Source organism: Sparus aurata, chromosome 17 (assembly GCF_900880675.1).
Source record: "Sparus aurata chromosome 17, fSpaAur1.1, whole genome shotgun sequence".
NCBI classification, from domain to species: domain Eukaryota; kingdom Metazoa; phylum Chordata; class Actinopteri; order Spariformes; family Sparidae; genus Sparus; species Sparus aurata.
In genome coordinates this window covers 8469775-8497033 of record NC_044203.1, presented here as the reverse complement: position 1 = coordinate 8497033, position 27259 = coordinate 8469775, and the positions used below count along the sequence as shown (strand labels likewise).

Sequence of the window (27259 nt, the reverse complement as noted above, 5' to 3'; positions counted from 1 at the left end):
GAAATACTAATAATCTCATAGAATGTCCTCCACTTGCTAAGCTCTGATTGCCCTCTGTCAACCTGGTGGGAGAACATTGCTGGCTTCATGTGCTCCTCACACACTCTTATTCATGAGTTAAAAGGTGTATTTACAACTTGTTGTGCGCACCTACACTTTTTAGATTTCATTTTTAAACCACATTAACTGAAAAAAAAACACATAGCCTTGGGACATTGCAGCAGGTATGAAGAAGCAAGCCTTTAAAATGGTGCATCAAATCCCTATATCTGGATGGGGGTAGCGATAGAATTGATCTGTACGTGGAGGTTGAAGATCTGTGTAACCTTATGCTTTTTCTCCCCACCACCCAGCTCTCGCGCCCACCCGCCAATGTTTGCAGTGGGGAGTGACGACAGTAACGTAACGTACGGTGGGAAAGTTCAGATCTATGAGTATAATGAAAACACAAGGTAGGTAGTCCTGTTGTGTTGTTTGCATGTCACTCTTAAAATTGTTTTGCAAGTTTGTAATGATTTTTTTTTTTGTTTTCAATTGTAAAAAGGAAGTATGCTAAAGCAGAGACACTGATGACCGTCACTGATGCAGTCCATGACATTGCATTTGCACCAAACCTTGGAAGATCGTTCCACGTACTCGCCATTGCAACAAAAGATGTCAGAATCTTTAAGCTTGTTCCCATGAGGTGACTAATTCAGTTTTTTTTCTCTGTGTTGTCAAAGTTGTCATATTAAGGTAATTTCACATCTCATACATGTTGAATGTACAGATCTTTAGCAGATGCTACAGTTTGAAGCAGTTTAGAATGACAGAAGTGACCACCTACCACTATGCCAATTCATTTTCTATCATTTGGATCCATCTGATAGAAAGGAGAGCACATCGACAGGACCAACCAAGTTTGAGGTGCAAATTGTGGCTCAGTTTGACAACCACAACTCCCAGGTGTGGCGTGTGAGCTGGAACATCACCAGCACCCTGCTGGCCTCTTCCGGAGATGATGGGTGTGTGCGCCTTTGGAAAGGTGGGAAGCAATTTTTAGCTGCTACTACTTATTTTTTTACTTATTGTTGGTTGACCCGGAAAATGTATTCAATTGATGCAACTTTGCTTCTACAATTTGGCCTTTCATTATTTTAATGCTAGCAAAAATATTTTTTTAATAAAATTAATCAAACAAATATTATTTAGTTCAGAGCATGTAATCAACCCGCATTAATAGATACAGAAATTCTCAAACATCTTTGTCACATTTCAGATGTCCACTGGAAGTGTTTCAAAAGTGGAGTTGCACATTCCCAATGTCTAACGTTAACCTAATATGTTTTTTTTTTTATATATATCATTTATTAAAAGTCGAGCTGCAATGATTAGTCAATTGATTAGTTAATTGAAAGAAAATTCTTTGCCAAATATTTTGATAATCAATTAATCGTTTCAGTCATTTTCAAGGGAATCGAAAGAAACCAGTAAAGTTGTTGGCCAGTGAAACCAAAACATTGTGTTTGCTTTTCCCCTGAATCACTTGTTGATCAAGCAAACACGATAACTGATTTACCTCATGCATTCCTCTGTAGCTAACTACATGGACAACTGGAAGTGCACAGGCATCCTGAAGGGAGACGGCAGTCCACTCAGCGGCTCATCTGGTCAGCCCACAGCCATGAGCACTGTGGTGGGCTCCTCTGTTCACACCTCCCAGAACGCCCTGAACGGGATGTCTGCAGGAAGGTAGGTGGTGTGGTGCATCTGACGCCACTCACCCAGCCCCATCCAAGTCAGAACTGACAACTTACTATGCCTCACACTGACTGGGACTGCAGCTGCTCACTGACAAACTTTCTGGGCCCACACTGACCAAATGTTGCACTCATGCAAAGAGCTTGGCTTCGAGCATTCAGGTTGTCGGCACCAAGCCTGTGGAGCTGAATGTGTTGTGGTGTTTTTTTGTTTTTTTCCCCCTAATAAACTGTACTGATGCATGTTATACAGTAAAAGTAGTTTTCTGATTTACATTGTCAGTGCTTCTGCTAACATTTTCTTGGTTTAAAAAGTAAAATAAACCTGTTTATATGGATTTAATATGGATTATTATTTCAAATGCTCAAGCTATTTTGGGATATCAGAACCAAGGTGTTTTTAAGGCAAACATTATTATGTAAATATGTAGAAAACTGATCAGCTTCAGTCTTCTGTATCTCACATCTTTGATTTCTTTACCATCTCCAGATGAGCAAATAAATCAAAGTTCAGTCATTTTCTCAATCATTTATTCTCCTCATTTCACTTCAATTTCAATGTAAACGTATCCTTCAGCAAGTATTGCCAAACTCTTTGCTGAGCAGGCCACTTTGAATGAACCCCTATTAACCAACTGCAATAACATGAAAAAAAATTATTAACATATAGAGTATGGGTATGAATACAGCCAGTGACACTTATGATTTAATAAATGATCTCAGTGCTTTTGATGATCCAGCCTTACTTGGTCTGGTATGACCGGTAGCTTTCAGTGTTTGATATAAGCGGCATTGTCCCCGTTTGTCACTTGTAACCACACTTGGTCGCTGTGGCCGAGGAGGTAGAATGGATCATCTAGTAATCAGAAGGTTGCTAGTTCAATTCCCTTGGCTGCATTTCAAAGTACTGCTATCAGTGTATGAATGTGTGTGTGAATGGGTGAAAGTGACAAGCTGTCAGTAGACTGGAAATGCAAGCCCATGTATCATTTAGAGGGTTCTGCAAGAGTTAGAGAGGCTTGCTTAAAAACTTGGATTATAGAAATAAAGAAAGGATTCAAAATGTCATTGGAGTCATTTGACTATACACATTTTTTTTGTTTTGCTTTTTGAGAGCCAGACCGATTTTTGGTACTGTTACAAGTGTTAGGAAGTAAAAAAATAACATGTTGACATATCTGCCATCTCAGCATGGTTCTGTACTTGCAGTGATGTGATTCAAATGTGGTTATCAAACACTTTTGACCAAGATACATAACGGAGGGAGGATATTTTACAGTTTAACAAACTTAATCGTCTAAAATGTAAAGGTAAAATAAAGGTAAAATATTTTTACATTATTTTTTTTACATTCAGTTAATGGCTGTATTTATGGTCAACTTTATAATTTCTTACTTCACATAACCTCTACATTTACCATTCTTGGTTTTGACTCAAGTCTCACATACAACCTGATTAACAAAACCTTATAACGTTCCCATAACAGAATAATTAACTTTCCAGCCAAATTTGATTTTGTGATGTGTTTTTTAAAGATTAATTTGTATAAATGACAGGAATGAGTGACAAGTTGTTCAAGTAATGTGGTGTTGTACTGCTTGTTGCATGCAGGGTTGGCAAGAGAGCTCCCTTTGCCCCTCCTGTGCGGCAGCTGACCTCTTCAAAGATATACCAACATTCTGCGTATTACTAATGTCTCTTCTGCATTTGCTACCCCGTTGCCCTTGTGTTAATATAAGTGTGTGAATAATATCCATCTGAATACGTGATTATTAAAGCCTCTGTTTTGGCATGTAAACAGCACAGTTCTGTTCTTCTCAGCTGCCATTTTTTTTCCCCCCCACTTTTGATTCCAACATGTTTGCATGTGGTACACCTCTTTTGATGACATTGCATGTACACATTTACAAAAATACACCTATCACTACTCTGTCCACATTTTCCTTTCCCTTTTTGTTTTTAAAGTGTACATGCATCCTTTCTCCTTTTAAGCTCTGAATTCTACTTCCTTTTATGTGTTTCCCTTGTATTCCATCGTCATTGTCCTCTCCCTGTCCATGTATTTGCTGTCCTTGTCTCCTTCCACTTTTCTCCCCGTTGCTTCAGGTATTTCTTTCCGCCTCTGGATCTTCCAAGAGCAGGGACCAGGTATGGTCACCTGCTGCCTCCCTCCTCCCTCATAGAGCACTGTGATGCTGAGCCCATTCAACCTCAGCAGCAGCCTCTCCCCCATAGACACTCTTCTAGAGCACTTCTGCCCCTACCAGAGGCTGAGGGGCAGTGATATGGGGGTGTTTTAGCTGAAATAAGAGGGGACATGTGTGGGGGATGGGCATGGGCCACACAATTGCCATTCATTTTTAATAAAGATTGTTGATTTTTATTTGCTGTTTTATATTGTTATTTTTCATGTGCATGAATTAGAAAGGGAGTTGGAAGATGTCATGACGATTTTGTGAAGCTATTTTGAGAACCATTTTAATGTTTATGTCAATCTAATAATTGATACTGATAATCCAAAAAAAATAATTGGTATTTAGTGTTAAACTAAAAGTGTAGAGTCATGGAATCTGCTATAAAAAGGCACATCCATGTATTCCTTTGTGCTGTTTTGGAGGTCATGAAACAATGTCAGTGTTTCGGTTCACTTCATTGTTCAGTTTTTTTTTCTGAAGGATACTGACAACCTCAGCCATCAGTGCCTGCACAGGAAATGTTTGTAATTATCACTGCTGATGGAAGTCAACACTGTGCATGGTGGAAGTCAGCATAAATGCCAGAAGATATTAAAAGAATGTTATTTTTGACTGTTTCCTTCAAAACAGACGGTGTATGACTGACTACCATGTGAGATCGCTCTGCTCTCGAAAAAGCAGATGATTCATTGTCTCATAGTTCTTTCGTTGGATATAGATCCTATATTTTAAAATGTATTCATTATTCTAAAACATATGAACTTGCATGGTTCTCTATAAACTGGCTCAGTTGAAAGGGGGTTACACAAAAAAATCTTGAACAGTTTTGTTTGTGTCCAACCAAGTAACTGATCCCTCCTACTTTCATGGGCTTTGAGCGGACCCAAACCTCTAAAGGCAGAAACAAGACACAGATTACACACATTTTAGTTCTCCTTTATCTCAGCTCAGCCTTTCATACGGTGGACCATAATATTTGAATCAACCATCTGAAGAACTATGTGGGCATTATTGGTTTGGCTCTGGATTGGTTAAATGTGTATACTGCCAAACGGGTCCTTCTGTGTAACACTTGTAGATGCCTCTGTTTTGTGGTGTCCTCCAGGGGTCTATTCTTTGTCCCCTCTTATTCACTCTTTACATTCTACCCCTGGGGCAATCCCTGTGCAGACATGACATCAATTTCTACTGCTACATGAATGGCACCCAACTGTATGTCCCAATAAAGCCTGGTATCACCAATGTTGCAGGTGTTATGTGCTGCCATGCTGAGATTAAAACTGGATGCTCAAACATTTCCTGCAGCTGAATGACCCCAAATCAGAAGTGGTCATAATTACGCCCTCTGGCTCTAGCACTAGTTGCATTTACAATCTCAAATCTAGTCTGGGTGCCTTGTTTAATCTAGCAAAGAGTTAGTCAGAATTAATTTTAAGATTTTACCCCCATTTTTGTCAAACTCCTGCCTATATCTGTGATCTGTTAACTCCCTATGAGCCTTAAAAATAAAGTTATGATCGGAAATTTTATTCTATCAGTAAAATAGACAGTATGCCATTTGTTTTGTCAGGGAGAATAACGTTTCATATCAGGGCCCACTCAAACAGATGACTCAAAAACTGAAATGCATGTGAGAGCAGTTCTCTCGGCAGGCAGCTGTCTGCCAGCTAATGCATCCTTGCAGCTGCTTGGCCAAGCATATGATACAATAAACTCCCCTCTTTGGCCAGTAACTAAATTTATACACTTGAGTTTTTGGCTATGATTCATATTGCTACCATCACATACATTATGCAATCTTCAAATGAGCATTCTCTTCTTTCATTAATCCTGGGAGGACAAACACTCAATGAATACACAAATGGGCTATTTTCCAAACTTCCTCGGCGGTCAGTCGAACAGATTGACACGAATAACAGCCTAGGACGATTGACAATTTCCTCCCTCTCAGTTTTGTTGTCCAATCAAAGTGGTTCATATTTTTGAAGTCCCGCCCACGTGACGTGACGCTCACGCGGGCTTCCTGTGGTTTCTGGGCGCTGTTTGGTCCGCCGAACTGGTGCACAGTTTGTTTGATTTTAAACAGTAATGACAAACTTACGGGTTTTCGAAGTTACTGTAGGGTCTTAACTAAGCTTTAAAACTTATCGACAAAAGTTTATGAAGACAAAACTCGAGTTGGATAGGAGCCGTGGTCTCTCGGCCCCCCTCTGGAGCCCTGGAGTAAGTCCAACAGACGTTTACGTTATGATTTAGCTCGTTAGTTGATTCTCTTGTTGGTGGCCAGTCTGGTCAAAAATGGGTTAAGGCAGCAAGCATTTTTAGAGTTAACTAGTAGACTGTTCTGTAACTTGTCTTGCAGCACTTTCCTAACTAAATACACGGAGATATTGGAGTAACGTTAACGCAAATTTGGAGCGTACGAGTTTGACAAACACTTGTTTTTCGCAAGTTGCTAGTGTTAGAATTTAGCTGACCTAGCATAATTAGCTAGGTAATTTCTCTCAACTTTTTTTTATTTGGCCAAACTGTATAGCAGCATAACAACATACATGGGCGTATTAAACAAAAGCCCTATGGCTGCCTTTCTTCACTAGTTTTCACGGTTGTAAGGCGGTATCAACGAGCTGATGATTTCTAAATTGACTCACTAACGTTATTCAAATTGTCCCATTCGTGCCAGTTTTCGCAGGTTATAAGACATCTTTTGAGTTCTCAGAGTAACGTTAATACTAACCTGTCACTTATGTCGTCTATTTTCCCCCCAGACATTACAGATGGTGTTCACCTGAAGTCTAGCCACATTAGGCTGTCATCCTTCTCCATTTAATAACATGGCAGACGGTTTTTACAAGTTGGAAGATGAAGCCTTCCCCAGTTTCCTCTACAAGTCACTGGACAGCACCAGTGGCCGTGCCACCCTGGGGAATGTAACATTGGGTTCAGGCCCAGGACTTCCAGTCGCTGCCTCTACAGTGGCTAAAATTAGACCCGGGTCTGACAACAGGTGGGAGCATGCTTCTGCTTTGGACAGATGTAACTTGTTGTAGAAACACACTCATGCATCGTTCTCTGAATCATCGCACATTATATTTGACTGGTGTGAGAGCACACACAAACATTTATTCCACACCGTTTTTTATGGGGGGTGGAGGGGTTGTAGGGTTTGTAGCACTCAATTGTTACAGAAAAAAAGTAAGTACTGCTTTAAGAGAAATGGATAGTAATAGATTATAACAAGATCGACACATACCTGCCAAGTATAAAAAAGTGTATGGATGCATGTCGCTGCAGCCCATTTTGGTTTTGAGATTTTCCACAGAAGTAACCGATACAGTACAGAGGATTTAAGCACTGATTCACTATTCAGTTGCTAAATTTAATTTTGGACCACTCGCCATGATGCAGAGCTGTTTAGTATGTTAACAATCAGATTTTTTGTGAAAGCAGTGCTATGTTATTTTACTTGACAGAGGAGATTCTGTTGAGGCGTCATACCTCGAGGGGAAAGGGATGCCGATGGCCAATTCACAGTCATCTCTTGGTGAAAAGGCCAAGTTTTCCCTCGGCTTCACAGATGACTTGTAAGTGTGTGTATATATACCATACATGAAGTTTACACTGTTGTTATATTTTGTAATGTTGTCCCAAGGTCTGTTGAAGACCGCTTTAATGTTCATGTTCCTATATTTCTTTTGGATTTGGGTTGGAGTCGACCATACTTACAGTGTGAAGTCTCATTTTAATGCAGTTTTTTTATTTTGAGGTTCTTTTCTCTAAAGGGATTCCTATTGCTTGTGTGGAAGTTCATATTGTCTAACTATGGTACTTATTTTTTCCACCTTCCTTCTCAAAGTGCTTTTTATTTGGTCCTAATATTTACATGTATGCCTGCATCACAGGGACAATGCGGATGACTTCATTGCAGCCCATCGTCTGTCAGACATGCTGGTGAAGATTAATCTGAATGAGAGTCCGACGAGAAACCAAGGGTCCATGGTGGGGCTTCCTACCAAACAGATTCACTCAGTCCATGGTCGACCCACAGAACTTGGAGCAGGTAAAAAGCTTTTGCTCCTGTTTAACTTTAAGGGTATAACCCTGTTACCGTACTACTCAGGAGTTAGATTCAAAGTGTGTATTGTCATATGCACAATAAGGAAAACTGTTTCTATGTACAATGAAATTCTTCCGTTGCTGTCCACAGAATGCAAAAAAATGTAAAAAGAAAAAAAAAATATACACACAAAATAAAGCAATTTTACAAGGCACATGTTATAGATAAAGAAAAAAAAAAACATCTGTAATAATAAAACAGTGCAAATGATAAAACAGCAACCCCGTTCTTGTCTGGAATACTTGTCAAAGTTTCCTTTAAGTTTTGCTTTGCATTACTACATGGGCTTACATTTGTTCTTTCTGATGTATTGAAAAGCAACAATTTTCATTATCAGAATGAAGACACTAATAGCTTTTGTATTTGTATCTCCTTTGACAGAGCTGTCCACAGGACTTCTGACATTTGCACAGTTTGGACACAAGGATATTACAGATGCAAAGGTATTATTTGATGGCTCTTTTCTACAGGTTGACAAGCTGTAAGTACTTTTTTTATCCATTTTGCTGTAAAGACCCAGAACAGTCAGGCCCCTCTGGGTCTATAAATTACTGACCGGCATGTATGTTTGGTGTATTTTACATGTGAGGAAAAACAAGGGAAATCCTTTCAAACAACAGTACCAGTGCAGAGATGCCTCCATCAAAACTGTGATGAATTACCTTACATTATGTTTCGTTTCCCTGGGCAATCCACACAGGTCCAGTCCTTACCAGCTACAGCTGAGGAGGACAATGTGCAGAGCGAGGGAGTGGACAGTGACCATTTCAGCGGCAGTAACTCAAGCTTCTTGGCAAATGAGAAGCTCATGTCTGTGGACAGCATGAACAGTGATATCACAGGTATAACTAACGTTCATGTTCCTTTTTTCTATTCCTTCATTGTCTTACATGCTTACTAAGCTTTGTACACTTGTACACATCCTTTATATTTTATTTTCAGAGAATAACGTAGAACATGTGTTTGATTCCCAGATGACGACATTGATTCAAACAACCTGCCTGATGATAAGCTGGAGCTGTATTTCAATAAGCTGGTCCCTCCTGCAATGCAGAGAGGAAGAGTGGAGGGCCAGGAGATTCCCGGCACAGTAAGACTTCATTCTTCTTTGAAACACTTTCTGTTTATCTACGTTTTAATCTTCTTAATCAGCATCAGTATTCCACTAGAAAAGCAAGATTTCATTCAATTCTTTTCACTAGGACTGGGTATCACCAGGTACCTTGCGATATGATAGTATCACGATATTTTGCTCACGATATATCGATATATTGCAAGAAATTTCATCCACGATACATCACGATATCTGTGTCACTGAAGAAATTCAGAATTTATTGACTGCACTGAATCCATTTTACAGGAATTACAAAACATTGTCAATCAATTTTACATGAATGACAGCCAAGTTAACAAAGAGTATATTGTACAGTGTCTCTTCTTAACACACACACACTGACTACAGCTATCATTAAATATCTATATGTGTGGGTTTCAGAGCTACTTAAACCATTTTTTAAATTTGATTTGGTTGTATACCTATGTTTGAATAAAAATAAAGCTGTCCTCCGAAGAGGGGTGGTGGTGGTGGGCCAAAAAAAAAAATAAAATTTTTTTTTTTTTTTTACATTTTGAAATATCGATATTTGGCACCAGTGTATCAATAACGTACCTCAAGACGAAATATTGCGATATATCGTAGTATCGATATTTTGGCACACCCCTACTTTTCACTACATTAGTATGTTTCAGTGTCCCCATTAATATATTTGATTGTTCATAGGGACTGTCTGGTGGTGTTGATGACCCATCAAACCCAAGTTCTACAGAACCAGAACACTATAGACACCACTTCCTTGATGATTACAGTCAGGTGAGCCAATTTAATAAATAATGTTTTCTGTCCATGTGTTGCCTCCAGCTCGTATTCAGAGAACTGTACATATATGACCTTCCTGCTTGAAAATACTATTCAGTTTTTTTCTTTATATATCAACTGGAAAATAGGGGGTTGGCAAGAGACTTGTATTAATCAAACTTTGTTGATTATAAACGTGCTATCTTCTATTATTCTGCAAAACAACCATAGACTGATTTCCCTATAGAATTTATCTTCCTGTTCTTTATGTTTGTTGTTATCTCTTACTGTATCTTGTCTACCTTTTTGGTCAGGAGGACTTCCAGATGCCTAATGTCCGTCTGGCTGCTACGGGTATGGACTCCTGTCCTGCCAGTGACGAGGACACTGAGGATGAACTGGAGTCTGCCAGAAGGACCAGCAATACAACCAGGACACGACTGCTGCCAAGCACCTCCAGACAACTGGTCAGAAATAGTAAACAACATTGTTATCAGATTTTTTTTAAACACTCAAATGCAATTAGCAATGTTGGCTTAAAAAATGCAGTAATGAGTAGCCCCACCATTTTTATCAAAATGTATTGTACAACAGAGATTTGCTTCATGCAAGTCATGTTTTTATGAGTGAGTGTATCTTCTCGTTGGTACAGGTTGGAGAGAGTCATCGTCCCAGTTTCAGGCCAGGCTTAGAGGGAGGCAGTTCTGATGATGAGGCCTCCAGTGGTCGCGGTGGTTCATCTCTGTCTGGTATTGAATACAGACGATCTGCAGAGGGACAAGTCATCAACCCTCCAGTCACAGGTGTAATATTCAACTTAGAGGATTGTCTTTCAGTGCCTTATTTCTTTTATTCTTCCAGGTTTTTCCTACTCTAATAATGCCTAATAAAGCCTTTTAAAGCTTGATACATGCATTTAACAAAAAGCTGTTTCTTATTGGTTCAAGTGACAATAAATAAACCTATTCCTCAGTCGGTCTTCACAAATGTTTAGGTGACCAGTTCTGTGTTGTGTAATTGTGTGACTCAGGTGATGGAGGAGGTGGAGATGGGAGCAGTGGGAGTGAGGAAAGCGGAAACGACGGTGGAGTTTTAACCATCCCTCCCCCAATGGCTAACGTCCAAACAACCTATGATGTCCTTCGTGGGCTGGGGATTGTTGGTAGCAGTGCAGTTGGGGAATATGAGGATGGCGATCTGAATACTGAGGTAAGAACTGCTACTTCCCAGTTAACTCTGTTAGCTCTGTTTAACTTTACTCACTGGAAATCAATTCTTCTTCGCTCCTCTAAAAGCCAACACAGGAAGTTGCGCTGTGTTGCTCCTGGCAGCTACTGTGTGATTGTTGAAGAAGAAGTTGATTTCACACGAGTCAGATGGAGCTAGCAACATGTCAGCTGCAAGTAATATAGCATGTTCAGTATCCAAGGCTGTAATCTTGAGGGGTGACACGAGTGTTACAAATGTAAACACCAGCAACCTTATAAAGCATTATAAGACGCATCTCACGAAAGAGCACAACGAAACTGCTCTCCCCAAACTTGCTAAGACGGTAATGAACACATTTCATGTAGTCAGAAAGACTTGAGTCAGGCAGCTTTACTACTGACATTTGGAGCTCCATGTGTGCCCCATGCCTTTCCTGAGTCTGCACATTGGCTGGACACAGTATTGTCTTCAACATTTGCCCTTCAAAGTGTGGTGTGGCAAGCAAATAAGTGAGTAAATTTTAAGGGAATTATTTATTCCTAGATTTATTTAAGTTCAATTTCACTACGGTTTTAAACTGTTCTATTTAAAAAGTGGCTGTACAAAACAGATTTTAAAGGAATTGTTATTTATTCCCAGATTTATTGATTTGTTCTTTTTCGGTTATGACAGATTGTCAAAATAGATAATGAAAGACTGTTAATGTGGCAATCATTCTCAGCAAGGTTTTACCTGAGCCACGCCATGGAACAATGACGGCAATCATATCACATCTTAACAGGGTTAGTAGTATAAAACAGTAGCCCTTTTTAAACAGCGTCTCCGCATTATCTCCGGAGTGGTGGTTCGCCGATTCATCGCCGATGGTGATTCACACAGGGCGAAGCATCTCCTCCTTCACGTGTGTAATTCACACAGAAAGCCGGCGCTGCGGCTCCTAAAGAGGCGTGACGGTACACGTCATGTTGATGAAGTTGGAGTTTCCCAGGTGTTCCCCCTGTTAATCTAAACCCGCGGACAGTTTATAATCATATAGATCAGGGTTTTCCCTGCCATTATACGGCTAGGTGCGGCGCGGCACCCAAGCATTTTTGCCTCCCGCCTAAGCAGGGTTCTCCCCAGACGGTGGAACAGCAGCGGTACGCTGCTATACCGCTAGGTCAGCGCCGCTATACTCCACGCGCGACGGTACTCCGCGCGCTATACTCCCGGACAGACGGTGCGCCGCAACACAAAAAATTTCTGGGGAGAACCCTGTAGATGCTGTTATAATGTGTAGTGATTGAGATCCTAACCCACCAAACATCCTGGAAAGTGATGAAGTTACGTTTTTCGCGCTAAATTACATAACCATCAGTAAACAGGACGCTGTTTGACTCTGTCACTCGCGGGGACGGAGGCTGTTTTCTGGGGGAAAGTTCCCTCAAAATTTTTGCCGGTGACAAACGCTGTTTTTTGAGCAGAAATGTGAGGAAGAGTCAGTAGGACAGGCGGGAGGACGGACGCTTCTCCACGTACAGCTGTGGTATTTGTTTTCCTCATATAAGTTGCCAAAGACAGTTACTATGTTACATTTGATTGGCCCTGTAACGTTGCTTTGTGGGACATTTCTCTGTATTTAGTTGAGTGAAGGACCTGTGCAGTTATCAGACTGCACGACCGACACGCCCCGGCTCCGCGCCTCCAGATTATCCGTTCACACTGGGACGGCTCATCAAATAATGCGTCCCTGATACTACCTCCAGAGGTGGATCAGCGCCGGAGCGAAATTTCCTCCCTCTCCGCATCTGAAACTTTCACACATAGGAGGGTGCGGAGAATTGGCGCAGGATCCCTGCATGCAAACGGCAGTGTGAAAGGGGCTACTGTTAAAAGGAACACGCTGAAACCCTAAGCCCGGGTATCAGTCTCTTTTTTACTTTTACACATCTTAAGGTCTGCTGATTGATTTACTTGACATTTTGCAGATGGGTGACCGTTTGGGTCCTGTAGGAACAGGAGAGACCAGCTCCTCCCTGGGGGCATCAGGGGGACCACAGAGGCTCTCTACCAGTAACTGGAGCATGGTCCTGGACAGACAGGAGGCACTGGTGAGCTGCTCAGTATGAAACATTACATTTTTTTCCACTTCATTCTGTTTTTGACTTGCTTGTTCTGTTTTACAGTTGTATCTTTAGCTCAGTCACTGTTGGTCTTTTCCCTCTGCCTATGACTCTTAAGTTGTTGTAACACCCCTGCTGAGGGATTAATAAAGTCTTGTCTTGTAGCAATATGGCAGCCCATTCACAGTCCAAGTAAGGAGTAAGCTAGGTGTGATTCAGAAGTTAGTTTTGATGTGAAATATAACCTCTAAATAACACTGTATGTTGAAATTCAATGTGCGTCATTTGTTGAGTCATAGTTTGTGAGTGTCTTTCATGCTGAGGATATTTAGTCCTATGTTTTTCATTGTGCTGTAATAAAAACATTTATGCTTTTGCCACTTACATGATTTAAGTAAAAAGCATATTAACTTTTTGCATTGAGAAGATGTGAATTACTGCACAGTGAGAACACATGAATAAAGTGAAAGCTCCAAAGGCTAAAATTCTACTAAATAAAAGGTCCTTTGAAGCCTCTCTTGTTGTGGTTCTGATTGGAATGTTAGGATGCCATGGAGAACACAGAGTCTGGACCAACTGTTGACAGGCTGTTAGACTCCGTCTACCTGAAGAGTGGAGCTGGACTCAGGTGGCCTCAGAACTCGGCAAACCTGACTGCCTCCCACATTCAAGGCACACAGGGAAGCTTCCATCTCTCCCAGGTGAAAAGATGAAAATTCATATTTGAACAAATTTTCATTCTTATGCAGCCTATTTAACTTTTTCATCCAACACACCACCAGGTTTTGCTCCCAGAATGTGATGATGAGGATGATGATGAAGGAGTAGATGAGCCTGATGGTGCCAGGCCTTTCTTGGGCCTAAGAGGTGGGCCTTGTGGTGATGTGACTGGTGCAGAGGCTTCAGGCAGTACTAGTGAAGATGACAACAATCCCCTCTCCACCTCCCTGGAAGCCAAGTATTTCTCCCAGAGCTTCCACCAGGAAGATTTAGATGACGGGTGGAACCATTGCCCAGACAACCTGGAGCTTGAGTTTCAACAAGGTAAATTTACTGAGTTGTTAGTACATGCCTCAGATTTGACACGCAGTGGTACATTGTGTGATACAAACAGCATAGCTTGTCACTTCAGGTACCAATGGCGTGGTTTACCAGAATGAAGATGGGCAGTGGGTGACAGACCTGGCATATTACTCCTCCTTTGAGAAAGTGCTTGATGGGAACACCTCAGAGAATGTGGACCAGTTTCAGACTGAGGAGTTTGTTCCTTCTGGTATGTACCATGACTACAGCTCTATTGTAAACTATAAAATTGTTCCACTTTGGTATTTTATTTTTTTCCAAATCACTGTGAAAAATATAAGCTTTAGCGATTATTTACTCCTTTCCAGGTGATGCTATGGAAAAGATAGTGAAGGATCAAGAGGAATTTGAGAAGGAGCACCAGTTCATGCAGGTATAACCACCCCCTTTTCCCCTTCTGTCCAGTACACTGCTAGTACTAACTTTGTTTTGTCATCAGAGGACAGTGTAGAATACCCAATGTAGATACTGTTCATCTGTTTATCTGTCCAAACACACTATACAACCAAAAATTATCATATTAATGATAGGGCTGGGCGATATGGCTGAAAAATGTATCATGATATATGATATGTTTCATATCAGTCGATATTGATAATTATTGATATTTTTTTACCCATTTGAAATAAGAACATTTTGAAAAATAACCCTTTAATTGGTGACTACAGGTGATATTTTTGAAAAAAAATAGTCATTTTCAAGATTTCAGAATCAGAATCTAAGACATAAGACAAAATAGTGTAGACGCTGGCATGCTGCTTGCTTGACCATATGTAAAAGGGATAGTTCAGTTTTTTTGAAGTGGGGTCATATAAAGTATAGTCGGTCTGTTCCCTACCGTAATTGCCGACCAGCGCAGCCTCAGTTTGGAGGAGCAGAGAGTCGCTCCAGCCCAGACGCTCAGCTTTGTGAATTTTAACCACCTAAAACAAGGCCCACCTAAAAAAATCTATATGATTGCAAGTGTATAGAGGAAATTCACACCGCTTTACATCGCCGTCAGACCGCCCTTTCTTTTGGTACTACATTTTGTCAACCGTAGAACCTCCATATCCCTATGCATTAGCGCTACTGGGCTGTTGCGCTAATGCATAGGGATACGGTTCTCCTGTCTGTGTCTGAAATTATTTAGTAAATAGAGTTGCGTGCATACACCTCTCGTCCAGCAACTGGGCTTCACACTGTATTTTGCCACTCGCAGATCACCTATTTCTAACGGAGTTCAGTGAAATTATCGAACATTCTATCGAACGTATTTTCTATTGATATTGATCACGGGTCTATCGCGATAGATATTGTTATTGTTTTATCGCCCGGCCCTAATTAATGATATTATTTAATAGAGACAGATTAACATAAACAAATGAATTGGTGAATAATGGTAATGTAGTTTTTGACTGCTATTTTATACGGGAAAGCACTAACCAGAATTTTTCAGCCACACTGTCTTTTGTAAAGCACAAACTCTTGTGGTTAATTGCTCCCCACAGGAGGAGAAGATTGAACCAGTCAGCAACAGCAACACCTTTAATAGTGACTCATCTTGGAAGATCCCCACTGACAGCCAGATCCTGATGAGGGCTTCCCAGGTCTCCTCAGAGTTTAAGCAGGGAGACCAAAGCTACCTGCGACTGTCTTTGGGGCAGTTTTTTGAACAACGCTCTGAGGCCCTGGGATGTCTGGGCAGCATTGGTGTGGATGCAGTTAAACGGGTCAGTGTAACCGCTTTTGTAGTTGTCACAGAACTTTAAAACATATTTTCTCTCTGTTTCATACATAGGCTATTGAGAGTTCAATCATACATAAGCTTGTAGAGAAGGATGTATCATTAATATGCAGGATGGTGGCTGGAGAGACTCCAGAAATAATTATAACAGTTCTAAGGAAGATTGTCATTTCAGCTTTTTCAGTTTTTTAATCATGTTCTTACAATCTAATATCATTACATTGAGTTTGCATTCACTTTTAAAGTCCTTCTGAGAAGGTATTGTAATATGTTTTAAAAGCTTGTTCTTTGTCCTGTTAGCCATCCTTTGGCTACATCATTACCTCTCCAGAGAAGAGGGAACCATTTGCCCTAATTCACCCCTCAGAGTTTTCAGCTAGAGATAACTTTCCTCACAGTGACACCATGGAACTCAGTGAAGCAGATACAACTCTCAACCCAGGTGTGTTCTTTCAATTTCTGTAGCTCATACAGCAGTGCCTGATCTTTTCTGTTGGCTTATTTTTAAATGATTTGCACCAGGGGTCTGAAAGGCCCTGCTGCTTCATGAAGTAGATGCCTCCATCAGTTTGTGATTGTAGTGTCTGTTGTTGAACTATTGATGATTTTTTTTTTTAAATACTGCAAGCCTAGTGTAAGGTTTAAATAAGTAATTTATAAGAAAAAAAAAGATTTGTACTGTTAAAAACACGTGCATACAAATGTATGTCTAAAATATGAGTGTCTATTCAGAAATATTGCACTTTCTTGTAATACTTGACAATACTAGCTTTGGCCCCAAGCTAATATGAGGTTGACACCCCTGATTTGCACTGTGTTTTTTTGACTGTTACTCATGATCTTCTCCTTGCAGAGGACTTGGAAAAAACTCTTGAGGCACCAGATGAAAGGATGTCACCAAGAGGTGATACAAATCCTGAACCATGTAAACAGGAGGTACAGAGATCTTTTTCATGTATTGATATTTGAATAACTCCATATGGGATTAGATATACAGCTGCATGACTTTCTAACATAACCTGTCCTCTTTAGGACCATGCTGTTGGAGCTGCATTGCCCAACCACAGTGAGGGCTCTGGCTCCGAGTCAAGCTTGGTTAACCAGAGTTCTATGTCCCCCGAAATTAATAGCAGCCATCTGATGCTGAGTATCAGCACGATTGCTTCAGCCATCGCTGATGCTTCCATTAGCACTGACCCATCACAGCTGGCTACCATGATCATGGAGCTGTCCAAGAGGAGTAGGGCGAGGAATCGACCTGCTGTCAACTACACAAAGGAATCACACTCTGTCGAAAATGTAAGCTTTAATTTTTTTCCCCTAACATATTACTAATACATTAACGTACTTTGAGTTGGTTATTTCCAGCCACTGCAAAGTTGTGTTAATCTGTTCCCATTTAATTTTCTAGGGTTAGAACATAAACAGTAATTAAATACCTTAACCCAAGACTCAGTACTAATCTAGACTAGGAAGTTTAATGTTTAAAGTTCGAATGCAGAAATCAAATAAAGCTGGACTGCAATTATATTGTGACAACTTTCACTATGAATGTTCATCTTAAAGTAAACCTGTCATAAAAAGCAACATGTTCTGCTTTAACCACAGGTCCTCCCTGAGCCATATCAGAGTGCCTTGTTGGACACGCTACAGAGCACCACCTTTGTTGGAGAGCTAAGTGCCTTTGACATGGAGAAATACCTGAAAAAGACTGATGTGTCGGGCAGCAGTGATGCCTCTGTGGCGCACACCACCTTGGACCTGACCAGCTGGGCTGACAACCTCAGCAGTTCTCAAAGGAACCATCAGCCAGAATATCCTGAGGAACAGGGGAGCTCAGTTCAGCAAGTGGATATTGAGACTCAACAGAAGCCCACAAGTACAAAAACTGAAGAAATAGGCAGAATAGGAGAGACAACGTTAAATACTAACTCATCTGCACTGTCCCTTTTAAATACATTATCAGCAGGTCATAAAGCTGACTCAAAAAGAAGCTCTATTCCTCGTCCTTGTACATCCTTCAGCTCTGCCAGAAGGTCTGTGGGCTCAGATCGATCTTCCACTTTCAAGCCTCCTACAGACAAAATGGGAGCATCAGATAACTATTCTTCTGTCACCAAGACTTGTGGTTCCTCAGACAGGATTCGCACAGCAAATGGAGTAAAGCTAGGAGAACTGAACCCACAAGCCCCCAACACTACTGGGTCTTCCTTAGAAACATCACAAAAAAGGGATAAAAGCAATGCTGGCTTGACAAGAACTCCACCAGGGAATGGGCAGTCAGGCCTACCTTGCTTTAAAGGTTACCCTCAGACACAGTCGGGAAAGAGTGCGGGCCAGCAGCAACAGGACAGACCCTGTAATTCTTCAGAGACAAAATCACCACCCAGGAATAATTTGGCTGCTCCACTACCTAATAGCTCTGTGGAGGAACATGTCGGCCACCCCCAGCCTCTACGAGACCCTTCATCTGGTGAGTAAAACTGTAGAGATCAGTAGTCTCCATATTGCACGTGATAAGAGGTTTATTGCTCCTGTGACAGTATTGATATTATGTGATTGATTTATATGTTGATGTTAACTTTGTTTCTCAGAACTGCTGAAAGGTTTTTCTGAGCCCTGTGTGGAGGAGACACAGTGCAACTTCAGACCGTCCACCTCCCCACTTACTCACTCCTCTCCAAGTCAGACCTCCATTCATAATGCAGATTGGTAATGTTTCATATCATCAGTGAAGTCTATTGAATGGGCTGCAGCTATCGATTATTTTGGCAGTCGAGTAATCTACAGATTATTCCTGTAATTAATGAAGTAAAATGTTTTCATTAAGTCACTTTTGCTTATAGTATAGCTTGCTATAGTAATATACAAAGGAGAAAGTAAGACGGAATGACGTAACGAATGAACAACTAATTGCCTCTTTGGACTCAGTATATATATATATAGATATATAGATATAGATAGATAGATAGATAGATAGATAGATAGATAGATAGATAGATAGATAGATATATATATAGATATCTATCTCTCTCTCTCTCTATATATATATATATATATATATATATATAGATATAGATATAGATATAGATATATATAGATATAGATATAGATATATATAGATATAGATATATATATATATATATATATATATATATATATATATATATATATATATATATATATATATATATATATATATATATATAGATAGAGAGATATATATAGATATAGAGATATATAGATATATAGATATAGATATATATATATATATATATGAGAGAGAGAGAGAGAGATAGGGTAACGTTGCAAAGAATGTCTGTGCACTGGGTGCTAAAGCAGTTTCCACAAAATAATGTCTGAAGCTGACAAAACCCTGAGTCCTCCTGACATTCACATTTCACAAGCTAAGCCTTTTTTGACTGTGTCTTTTCTTTGACCATCGCTAATGTCTTCTCTGCATTCCACAATTTCGTAGTGCGTACCTAAACCTCCACTCGCATTACAACAAAATACATGCAGCAGTGATAACCAGCCAAGCTAAACACAGTGTTGTATAGTTCCATTGGATTAAATGAAGCCTTGAGGCAAAATTGATTATTATTATTAATGATAATAATATTCAGTTTGATCAAGTAATCATTTCAGCCCTTACAGTGATTATTGTTGAATAACAATAATTTTGTGGCTTTAAGTTGACTTCAAATGACCCAAATTGATAAATGATTACCTGAAAAGAAAGAACTGTCCCATTAATCTTAAACAATGAATCGCATGCCTAGTCCAGTATATAATTTCGTTTTCTGTTGCTTTGCTGACACACACTACTACTGACAGACATGAGACACTAACATTTTGAGTCAGTTATTACTTTCTTCACATGTTATCTTATTTTCCTAGTATGGTGTCACCTGCGTCATCCAGTGGAGGTCTGGCAGACAAACGTCCATGTGTTGACCTCTCTCCTCAGTCCACCTGCTCAAGCCCTAGTCTCAGCAGGTTAACATACATCTCAATGAATGATGGTACTGTCATACCTACACCTGAGAGACAAAAGGTACGGTAGGACAAAGTCAGGTAGGCCTAACATTGGCTGCAAGAGCAAAAATATTTCCTTTCTTGTTGCATGAGACATGGTCTGTGCTCTATGAAGTTAATCTTGGGGACATCATTATTGAAATGTTGGAAATGGGCTCTTGCAGGGCTGCAGTTTGGCCTGCAACATTAACAAAATTACCCCCAAATAATACCATTTAATAGATATTTGTCCTTGAACTATGAGATGTTAGTTTTATTTTGAAGAGGACATGCTTTCAGTGTCCTAAAGAGATGAAAAAGTTAAGTTGTTTTATTGGAGAAATGGTTCTAATTCTGTATTAATCATGGCTGTGTTTTTTATTGTCTGTTTTTTGTCCTCCACAGAATAATTGCACTATGGCACTGAGTACCACCATCATCAGATTCAGTCCAACTCCACCTGTGGAACCAGATGCACTGTCTAACCTCGATATTCTTGGCCTTACCAAAAGTCTGGACCAGATTCAACCGCAGCATTCTAAAAGTCTGGACCCACTACCAGTACAGCAGTGTAAAAGCTCAGAGCCCTCACGCAGTGGTTCAGCTCTGAGCTGTACTCGCAGCCAGAGTGAATGTCACTACCACTGCCCTGGGGACAGAACTGGGGATCTTTCAGCCAGTTGCAGGAACACCAAACACCTCCCTGACTCCAATGTTAGGCAGTTAACTAAGGTGGACTCAGGCTATTGCAGTAATCTCAACATTCAGCAAGCTAACGGCACTGCAGCTCCTCAGAGCTCTCAGCAGTGGGGAGGTGCTAGCTCAGTGTCATCATCTGTGTATGCTGGTGGCCTTGGCCTGCCTTCGTCCTACTCATCAGAGGGACTTCACTATGTGCCTATTCCCAGCTTTAAGCCCCAGTGTGGCGGCTTGATTGACCTTCCGCAGCAGGGAGATATGCACTCCCTTCTTACTGGACGCTCGCTCTTCAACTCCCAGCTGGCCCATCAGTATTTGGCACCTGAAGCTCTATTACATCCTGCTTCTTATCATGCAGGAGCATCAGGAAACGGTGTCTTCAGTATGTCATCGACAGGCATGTCTTTTCTTTCTACTTGAAATGTGGAGCAGCTGTGTGATGACTACGTGTGATGACTATTTTTCTTTTTTTTAATTTTCAGGCATACCCAACAGTGATCTCACGTTGAGACACATCCATCCCACATCAGGTCCTCTGGGGATTTCTGGGGCTGCTGGGTCCCATCTTCTCCCTCAACCCCATCAGAGCCAGCAGGGAATGGGAATGATGGGAAAACCCTTCAGCCAGTATGGTGCAGAGCCACTGATGGCAGGTGGGCTTGAGGAACTGAGATGTAGCAGTGGTTTTGGTGGTCTCTAAAAGGTTAAATGATCCATTTTGATAGACTGTTTACAGTATTGAAATTAGAAACAATGACTGACTATAGTGAGATTAGATCATTCATTCATACTGTTATTCTTTTGTTTATATTATTTTTATACCTAAACTAATTGTTTTGTCATATACAGGGAGATAATCAATCTTGTACATAGCAGAAAATTGCAACAGGCAATTAAACTATGAATTTTTGACTGCTGTAATCCATTATAGTTTTCAAGTCTCATATTTTTCACTCCAGTTAGTACCTCCTCTTCTGCACTGAGGGGCAGCATTTCCCTGTACCAGCTTTACTCTTTCCACTGTCATCCTCAGGCCAAGTGGTGGTGCCAGAAGAGTTGCGTTTCCCTCACTCCTGCTGTGTAGGTATCGCCTCACAGACCTCCCTCAGCCTCTTCAACCCCTCTGAGAGATGGCAGCAAGTGTCAATCAGGGTCACCAGCCTAGCTATTGATGGAGAGAAGGTGAGCAGAAAGCACAGTTTGACCAGTTCAATTATCTGTCAAACAAATATTTTAAAAGAATCTTCAAATTTGTCCAAAAACCCTAAAATGTTTAAAACTTTGTTGTCCTGGTTCAGCCAGAAATCTTGTAATGATTAATGTTCGATGAAGCCTGTGGCTTGCTCATTTAATTATTACTTTTTGTTCTATCTTCAATGCCCATCCCTACAGGTGGACAGCTTGCCGTACCAGTGGCTTATAATGAAGAACAAGACGATCATTGGTCCAAAGACAACAGAGGACCAGAAGCTGATCTTCATACCTCCACAAGCTGGTGTCTACCAGTTTGTCCTCAGTGTTTGCTCCTGGGCTGCATCTTCAGAGACTGAGGTTGCTGCCAGGGCTAGTATCTTTGCTAAAAGGGTGGTGCTGGCTGCCATAGCAGAGAATCCTGCACTAGAGGTGAGGGACTCCAATTGACGGATGACACTTGTAACGATATGTATATATTTATATCTGTTTGTATATAGCTATTAGGGCTGCTCGATGTTGGAAAAAACTAACATTGCGATTTTCTTTAACCCTGCGATATATATTGCGATATGAAAAAAGACAGGAATTTTCATCAGATGACCTGAATAGCACTTTATCTTATGCTGCACTGCTGCTATCTTGTGGACAATTAACCTGCACTGATCTTACCTCTTTTTGTCGTACTGAGCTGTGTGGTACCGACGTAAATGGTCAAACAATTTAGTTGTGTTACCTCTCGTTGTGGCAACAGATGCAAGGCACTGTCGACACAAAACACATGTTTAGTCAATATCATCCTTCTTGTAGCCAAAATAATTACAGATAACAGACGTTGCTTTTCTTTTTGGCACCATCATTTTTGTGATTTTCTCTTGTTGCTCATTTTTCAATGTTGTTACCAGAGACTCACTCCATGTGCAGGGGCGTGGTCTGCTTCGGCACACTGATTAAGAACTAATGATTGGTGGATTGCTGCGCATGCAGAGTCTGCATGCACAGTGTGTGTCAGGTACCCTTGAAATTAGATGAGTTTATTTGCCTTCTACATCGCAGGCCCGATGTAACAATTGCGCACGCGTACATCGTGATGCCGATGCTCAAATGACATATCGTGCAGCCCTAATAGCTATCTATCTATCTATCTATCTATCTATCTATCTCTCTATCTCTCTATCTCTCTATCTCTCTATCTCTGTCTATAGATAGAGATAGATCAAGGTTAAGTTTCTTATATATGTTGTGTGTAAGATGGTATCTAAAGTTCATTTTGACTCTCAGGTTGAAGTATGCAAATCTGGCTGTCTGGATTTTGGAGACCTTCCAGTAGGCAGCACCAAATCAATTCCCCTTACACTGCTCAACAAGACTCATGCAACAGTGCCCATCCGGCTGGTCATCAGTGCAGTAAGTCAACATAGTACATTTCTACATATTCTTTGAGCACTTATTTAGCGTAAGACAGGGTTTCCGCAGGGTCTTAAGAAGTCTAAAATTTCACCATCCTCACCCTCAATTTTAGGCCTTAAAAAGTTTTGAATACATCCATATTTTGCAGGAAATGTGTTGGAGGGATTCACAGTTAGCCCCGTGTGTTATACTTCCTGAAGTATCCAGGAACGTAAGTGGCATTTTGCCAACAGCCAAGAATTTATTGCCGTACACTTTGCCAGTTCTGGAAAGACTTCGACTGCGGAATCTGCTACAACTATGGGAAAGTGTAAATTTAACAAGTGTTCAGAATTCAGTTAGTTAAAAGTCGAACCTAATAATGAATCTGAAGCGCAAGAGGACCCTCAAATTGGGCACACTTGGTGTGAAAGCGCTGGTGTCACATACAAAATCAGAAAAACACCAGTTAGCTTCTAAAAGTCTTGCTAGAACACACTTCTGTGCGCCTTTGTCACCAGTTCCTAGTCCAAGTTCATCCAGTTCTGCTCCAAGCGAACTCTGCGCCGTCTCGCAGTCGAGTGACATTCGAATCATCTTTGGCTCAACTCTGATGTCGAAAGTGTAGGTGCTTTGGATTTTGAACACCGTTGCTAAATGTCAGTCGAACCAAAGCAACGACGACATCGAGGAACTTTTCTAAGCTATGTTCACAGATTCAAGAATAGCCAAAACATTCCGCTGTGGAAAAGATAAGATGGCCTACGTTACGCGATTTGGTCTTGCCGAGTTCATCAAGATCCTCTCCAAAGTGACTGGGCTGTTCACAGATAGAAAGCACACACACGCACACACACACACACACTAGGGTTTTTATAGTTAACTAAATTAAATTAAATTCCTAGATAAAAAAACTAAACTAAAACTACTCAATCATTTGTTAAACTAATTAAAACTTAACTGAAATAATAACAAACTGAAAAACTAAATTAAAACAAAAACTAATTAAATGTAAAAACCATAATAACCCCGACACACACTCACTCACTCCATTCTTCATTGTTTGAGTTGCTCTGTGAATGGCAATACATTTGGTTATTTTTGAAAGTAATTAGTGGGTCTGTATTTTTCCTTACTTTTTCCAACTTCATGTAGGTCTTAAATTTGGTTCAAAATGGTCTTAAAGAGGTCTTAAAAAGTCTTAAATTTGACTTGTGCAAACCTGCAGGAAACTCTTGTGAGATTTAAACACATAATGCAGCTAAGCAGCATGGTTTCAGACTCTATGGAGTATTGCCCCTTAAAGCATCTAAAAAGTTTTTTTTTTTAAGTTTTTTTTTTTCATGTAATTAAAAAAATGTTCCTAAATGCAGTACAAAAAGGTATTTATGTTTCTGCTCTGACTAAATGTGAGGCTGTTGTAGGGGTTAATAAAAAGATCTACAATATTGCTATCCAGAATTCTGTTTATTTTGTTTAGAAGCAAACAACAAAAAAAACTTTTACATTTCTGGTTTATTGTATAATGTCAAATAGATTAACTTATATGGAAATACAAATATTTTCAAATGTGAAAAGTGCCAAAGGTTTATCCTGGCCTTCATTAATGGTATGATGAAAAGGAAAAGTAATTTCAAAAGTAAAAGTGTAATTTTATTCTTACAGTTCACAGCTGTTAACCCATATATAATCTGAAAAAAACACTGATTTGAAAAAAACAAGCAAGTGCTCAGTCTATCAGTAATTCAGTATATTCAGGGTGTTAAGTCAGGGGTGTGACTCTTCCGGATAAATCCAGGAATCCGGCTTTTCCGACCTGAAATTGAGGCTCTCGTAAATCATGCAAATCTGCTTTTTTTTTTGGGAGGGGGGGTGCGTAAGGCACGAGTCGGGTATTGGTAAACATAATGACCGGCCAACGCTGTCAGCGTATTTTGTGCCTCTGATTCATGTCTTAATGTCACTCAGCAAGTAGTCCATTCATTTGTCACGACGGAACTTCATTCAAAGCAGAGCTCCACCAAAGAGTCTGCAATTGATGCGGAAGGTTATCTGATGTGTCAGTGGATTTTCAGCGCCACTGCAAAATTTTGCTGACATGATTTTTGTAGGTTTATTATCGCGGGCGAATGGCGATTTTAAGTTTCACACAGTGAAAGCACTACAATGTAAGTTATGTTGAAATCAATTATTATTGTCATTACTGCTATTTGTATAATTTCTACAAGCTACCGTTTGAGTTGAGTGACTGAAATCCTCGTTATCCGAATCAAAGGCTGCAACTTTACTGAGGAGGTTAGCTCACCTCCCAGAGCCTCGCGCTGAATCGCTGGAAACTGATTTAGGGACAGTCATTAAATTACTTAGCACAAATATATTAATACAAAATAATTGCAGTTTTTTTCAATATCTTCCATGTCATGTGACCCAGTGACTCCAAACCAGCAGTAGTTAGTGCTTCCTCTATATGCAGAAATAATTTCTTCTTTGTCATATGGCCCACTGACTTCTCAAACAGATTCTGTTTCCATATAAAATGTATAATAATAAACAAAATAATGGTAAAAAAATTCTCTGATTCTCAAGAGGTTAACATATTTTAAAGCAGCAATGTCAACTTCTGCACTATTTTGTCTCATGTCATAGATTCTGATTCTGAAAATGATTTTTTTTTTTTTTTTCAAAAATCTCACCAGTCACCATTTAAAGGGTAATTTTTCAAAATTTTCCTCCCTAGTGTTGCTGGTTACCGACTCAGAGCACAACTGCTACAAAAAAAATAGGGGAAACACTGTTATATCAATTTTGGACGTGTGGGCCGAACTATTTCTTTCTTAGCTGAAGCCAACAACGGGACAAAAAAATGTAAAGAGAGACATAGCCGTATATTTTCCTGCTTTTTTGTACTTTGCCAATCACACCTATGTTAAGTGCAAAATCCGTTATCCAGCTAACCATGTATTTTCATTTAATTCATTTCAACTGTACATGGTGAGCGCTAGGGTCTGTTTTTGGCTAGTTCATCTTTTATGGCTTTGCATGGCTTTTGATAAAGGTCGGGAATAACGTAGCAGCTGAAAAATGTATGAGAGGGCACAATGTAACATGGATCAATTGTTTTTATTAAGTGACGAAAACCCCCATCTCTCACCACTGTAAAAGCCTGCAAGTCTTGAACTGCGTGTGTGTTTTTCTGAAAAGGGCGGAAATGATTTGTTTGAAGGCATCCGAGAAATAATGCCGTTTCACTGACAGCGTTACCGGCTTAGGTGTCCTACTTCCACACAGTGATATTGCTGGGTGGTGGTTGCTCAGATGTGTGCTCCAGTTTGAAGTGTTTCCACTTTGACACAAGTCAAACAGTGCTTCCAGACAGTTTTCTGTCAACTGTTTTTGTTCCCTCATGGTTGTATTCAACACCAAAACCAAAATGTCCCCACACCAAAGATTTAACAGAAGACGGTGTTTTCTCAAACTGTTGCCTTGCCACCACGCTCGCCATGCTGTCTGCCATGTTCCCTGTAATTCTATCCTACTCCAGCGTCATTACGTTATTAGCATAGTAACAGTGATTGGTCAGTTACTCGTTGGGAGAGGTCATCTCTGGTTTCAGGTTAAAGCTGTGAACCATAAGTGCCTATTGAACCGTCTATTTTGATATAGATATAGATATAGAGAGATATATAGAGGGATAGAGAGAGAGAGGGAAAGATTCTAAAATGTGTCGCCAGAAATGAAAGTTAGTTATATTTTAAATATAAAAATAAACTCCAATACTGCTCTGAATTTTTAAAAAGCTGTAATTGATTGTTTGGGGGAAAAACAAACAAACAAATGTTAAGAAAGTGATTAAGACGGCACATACAGTATGCATTATCTGAAAGTTTTTCACCATGAGCTGGTACTTGCATTACTTACTTACAGGGTTTGGTAGATC

General features: G+C 40.2%; 1 protein-coding gene across 6 annotated transcripts in view; it reads left to right on the top strand.

Moving 5' to 3' along the window:
- LOC115567159 (nucleoporin SEH1) overlaps positions 1-27259 on the top strand; it is a 54086-nt gene that overhangs the window by 3289 nt on the left and 23538 nt on the right. Inside the window, exons 1-28 of one of the 6 annotated variants that reach the window (XM_030393465.1) lie at positions 1607-1731; positions 6703-6941; positions 7408-7518; positions 7837-7994; positions 8433-8494; positions 8752-8893; positions 9026-9141; positions 9832-9921; positions 10221-10373; positions 10559-10709; positions 10937-11115; positions 13083-13205; positions 13763-13918; positions 14000-14261; positions 14350-14490; positions 14609-14673; positions 15791-16012; positions 16327-16468; positions 16880-16962; positions 17059-17325; positions 17635-18499; positions 18621-18738; positions 19927-20083; positions 20449-21139; positions 21225-21395; positions 21776-21924; positions 22135-22365; positions 23215-23340. In XM_030393465.1, coding sequence (XP_030249325.1) covers positions 6769-6941; positions 7408-7518; positions 7837-7994; positions 8433-8494; positions 8752-8893; positions 9026-9141; positions 9832-9921; positions 10221-10373; positions 10559-10709; positions 10937-11115; positions 13083-13205; positions 13763-13918; positions 14000-14261; positions 14350-14490; positions 14609-14673; positions 15791-16012; positions 16327-16468; positions 16880-16962; positions 17059-17325; positions 17635-18499; positions 18621-18738; positions 19927-20083; positions 20449-21139; positions 21225-21395; positions 21776-21924; positions 22135-22365; positions 23215-23340 — 5304 coding nt within the window. In that variant the 5' untranslated portion in view covers positions 1607-1731; positions 6703-6768. Of the gene's footprint in view, positions 1-353; positions 453-544; positions 686-869; positions 1025-1577; positions 1732-3350; positions 4562-5952; positions 6158-6702; positions 6942-7407; positions 7519-7836; positions 7995-8432; positions 8495-8751; positions 8894-9025; positions 9142-9831; positions 9922-10220; positions 10374-10558; positions 10710-10936; positions 11116-13082; positions 13206-13762; positions 13919-13999; positions 14262-14349; positions 14491-14608; positions 14674-15790; positions 16013-16326; positions 16469-16879; positions 16963-17058; positions 17326-17634; positions 18500-18620; positions 18739-19926; positions 20084-20448; positions 21140-21224; positions 21396-21775; positions 21925-22134; positions 22366-23214; positions 23341-27259 lie in introns of those variants that run through there. The other 5 variants (XM_030393466.1, XM_030393467.1, XM_030393470.1 and 2 more) reach the window with 5 other exon arrangements.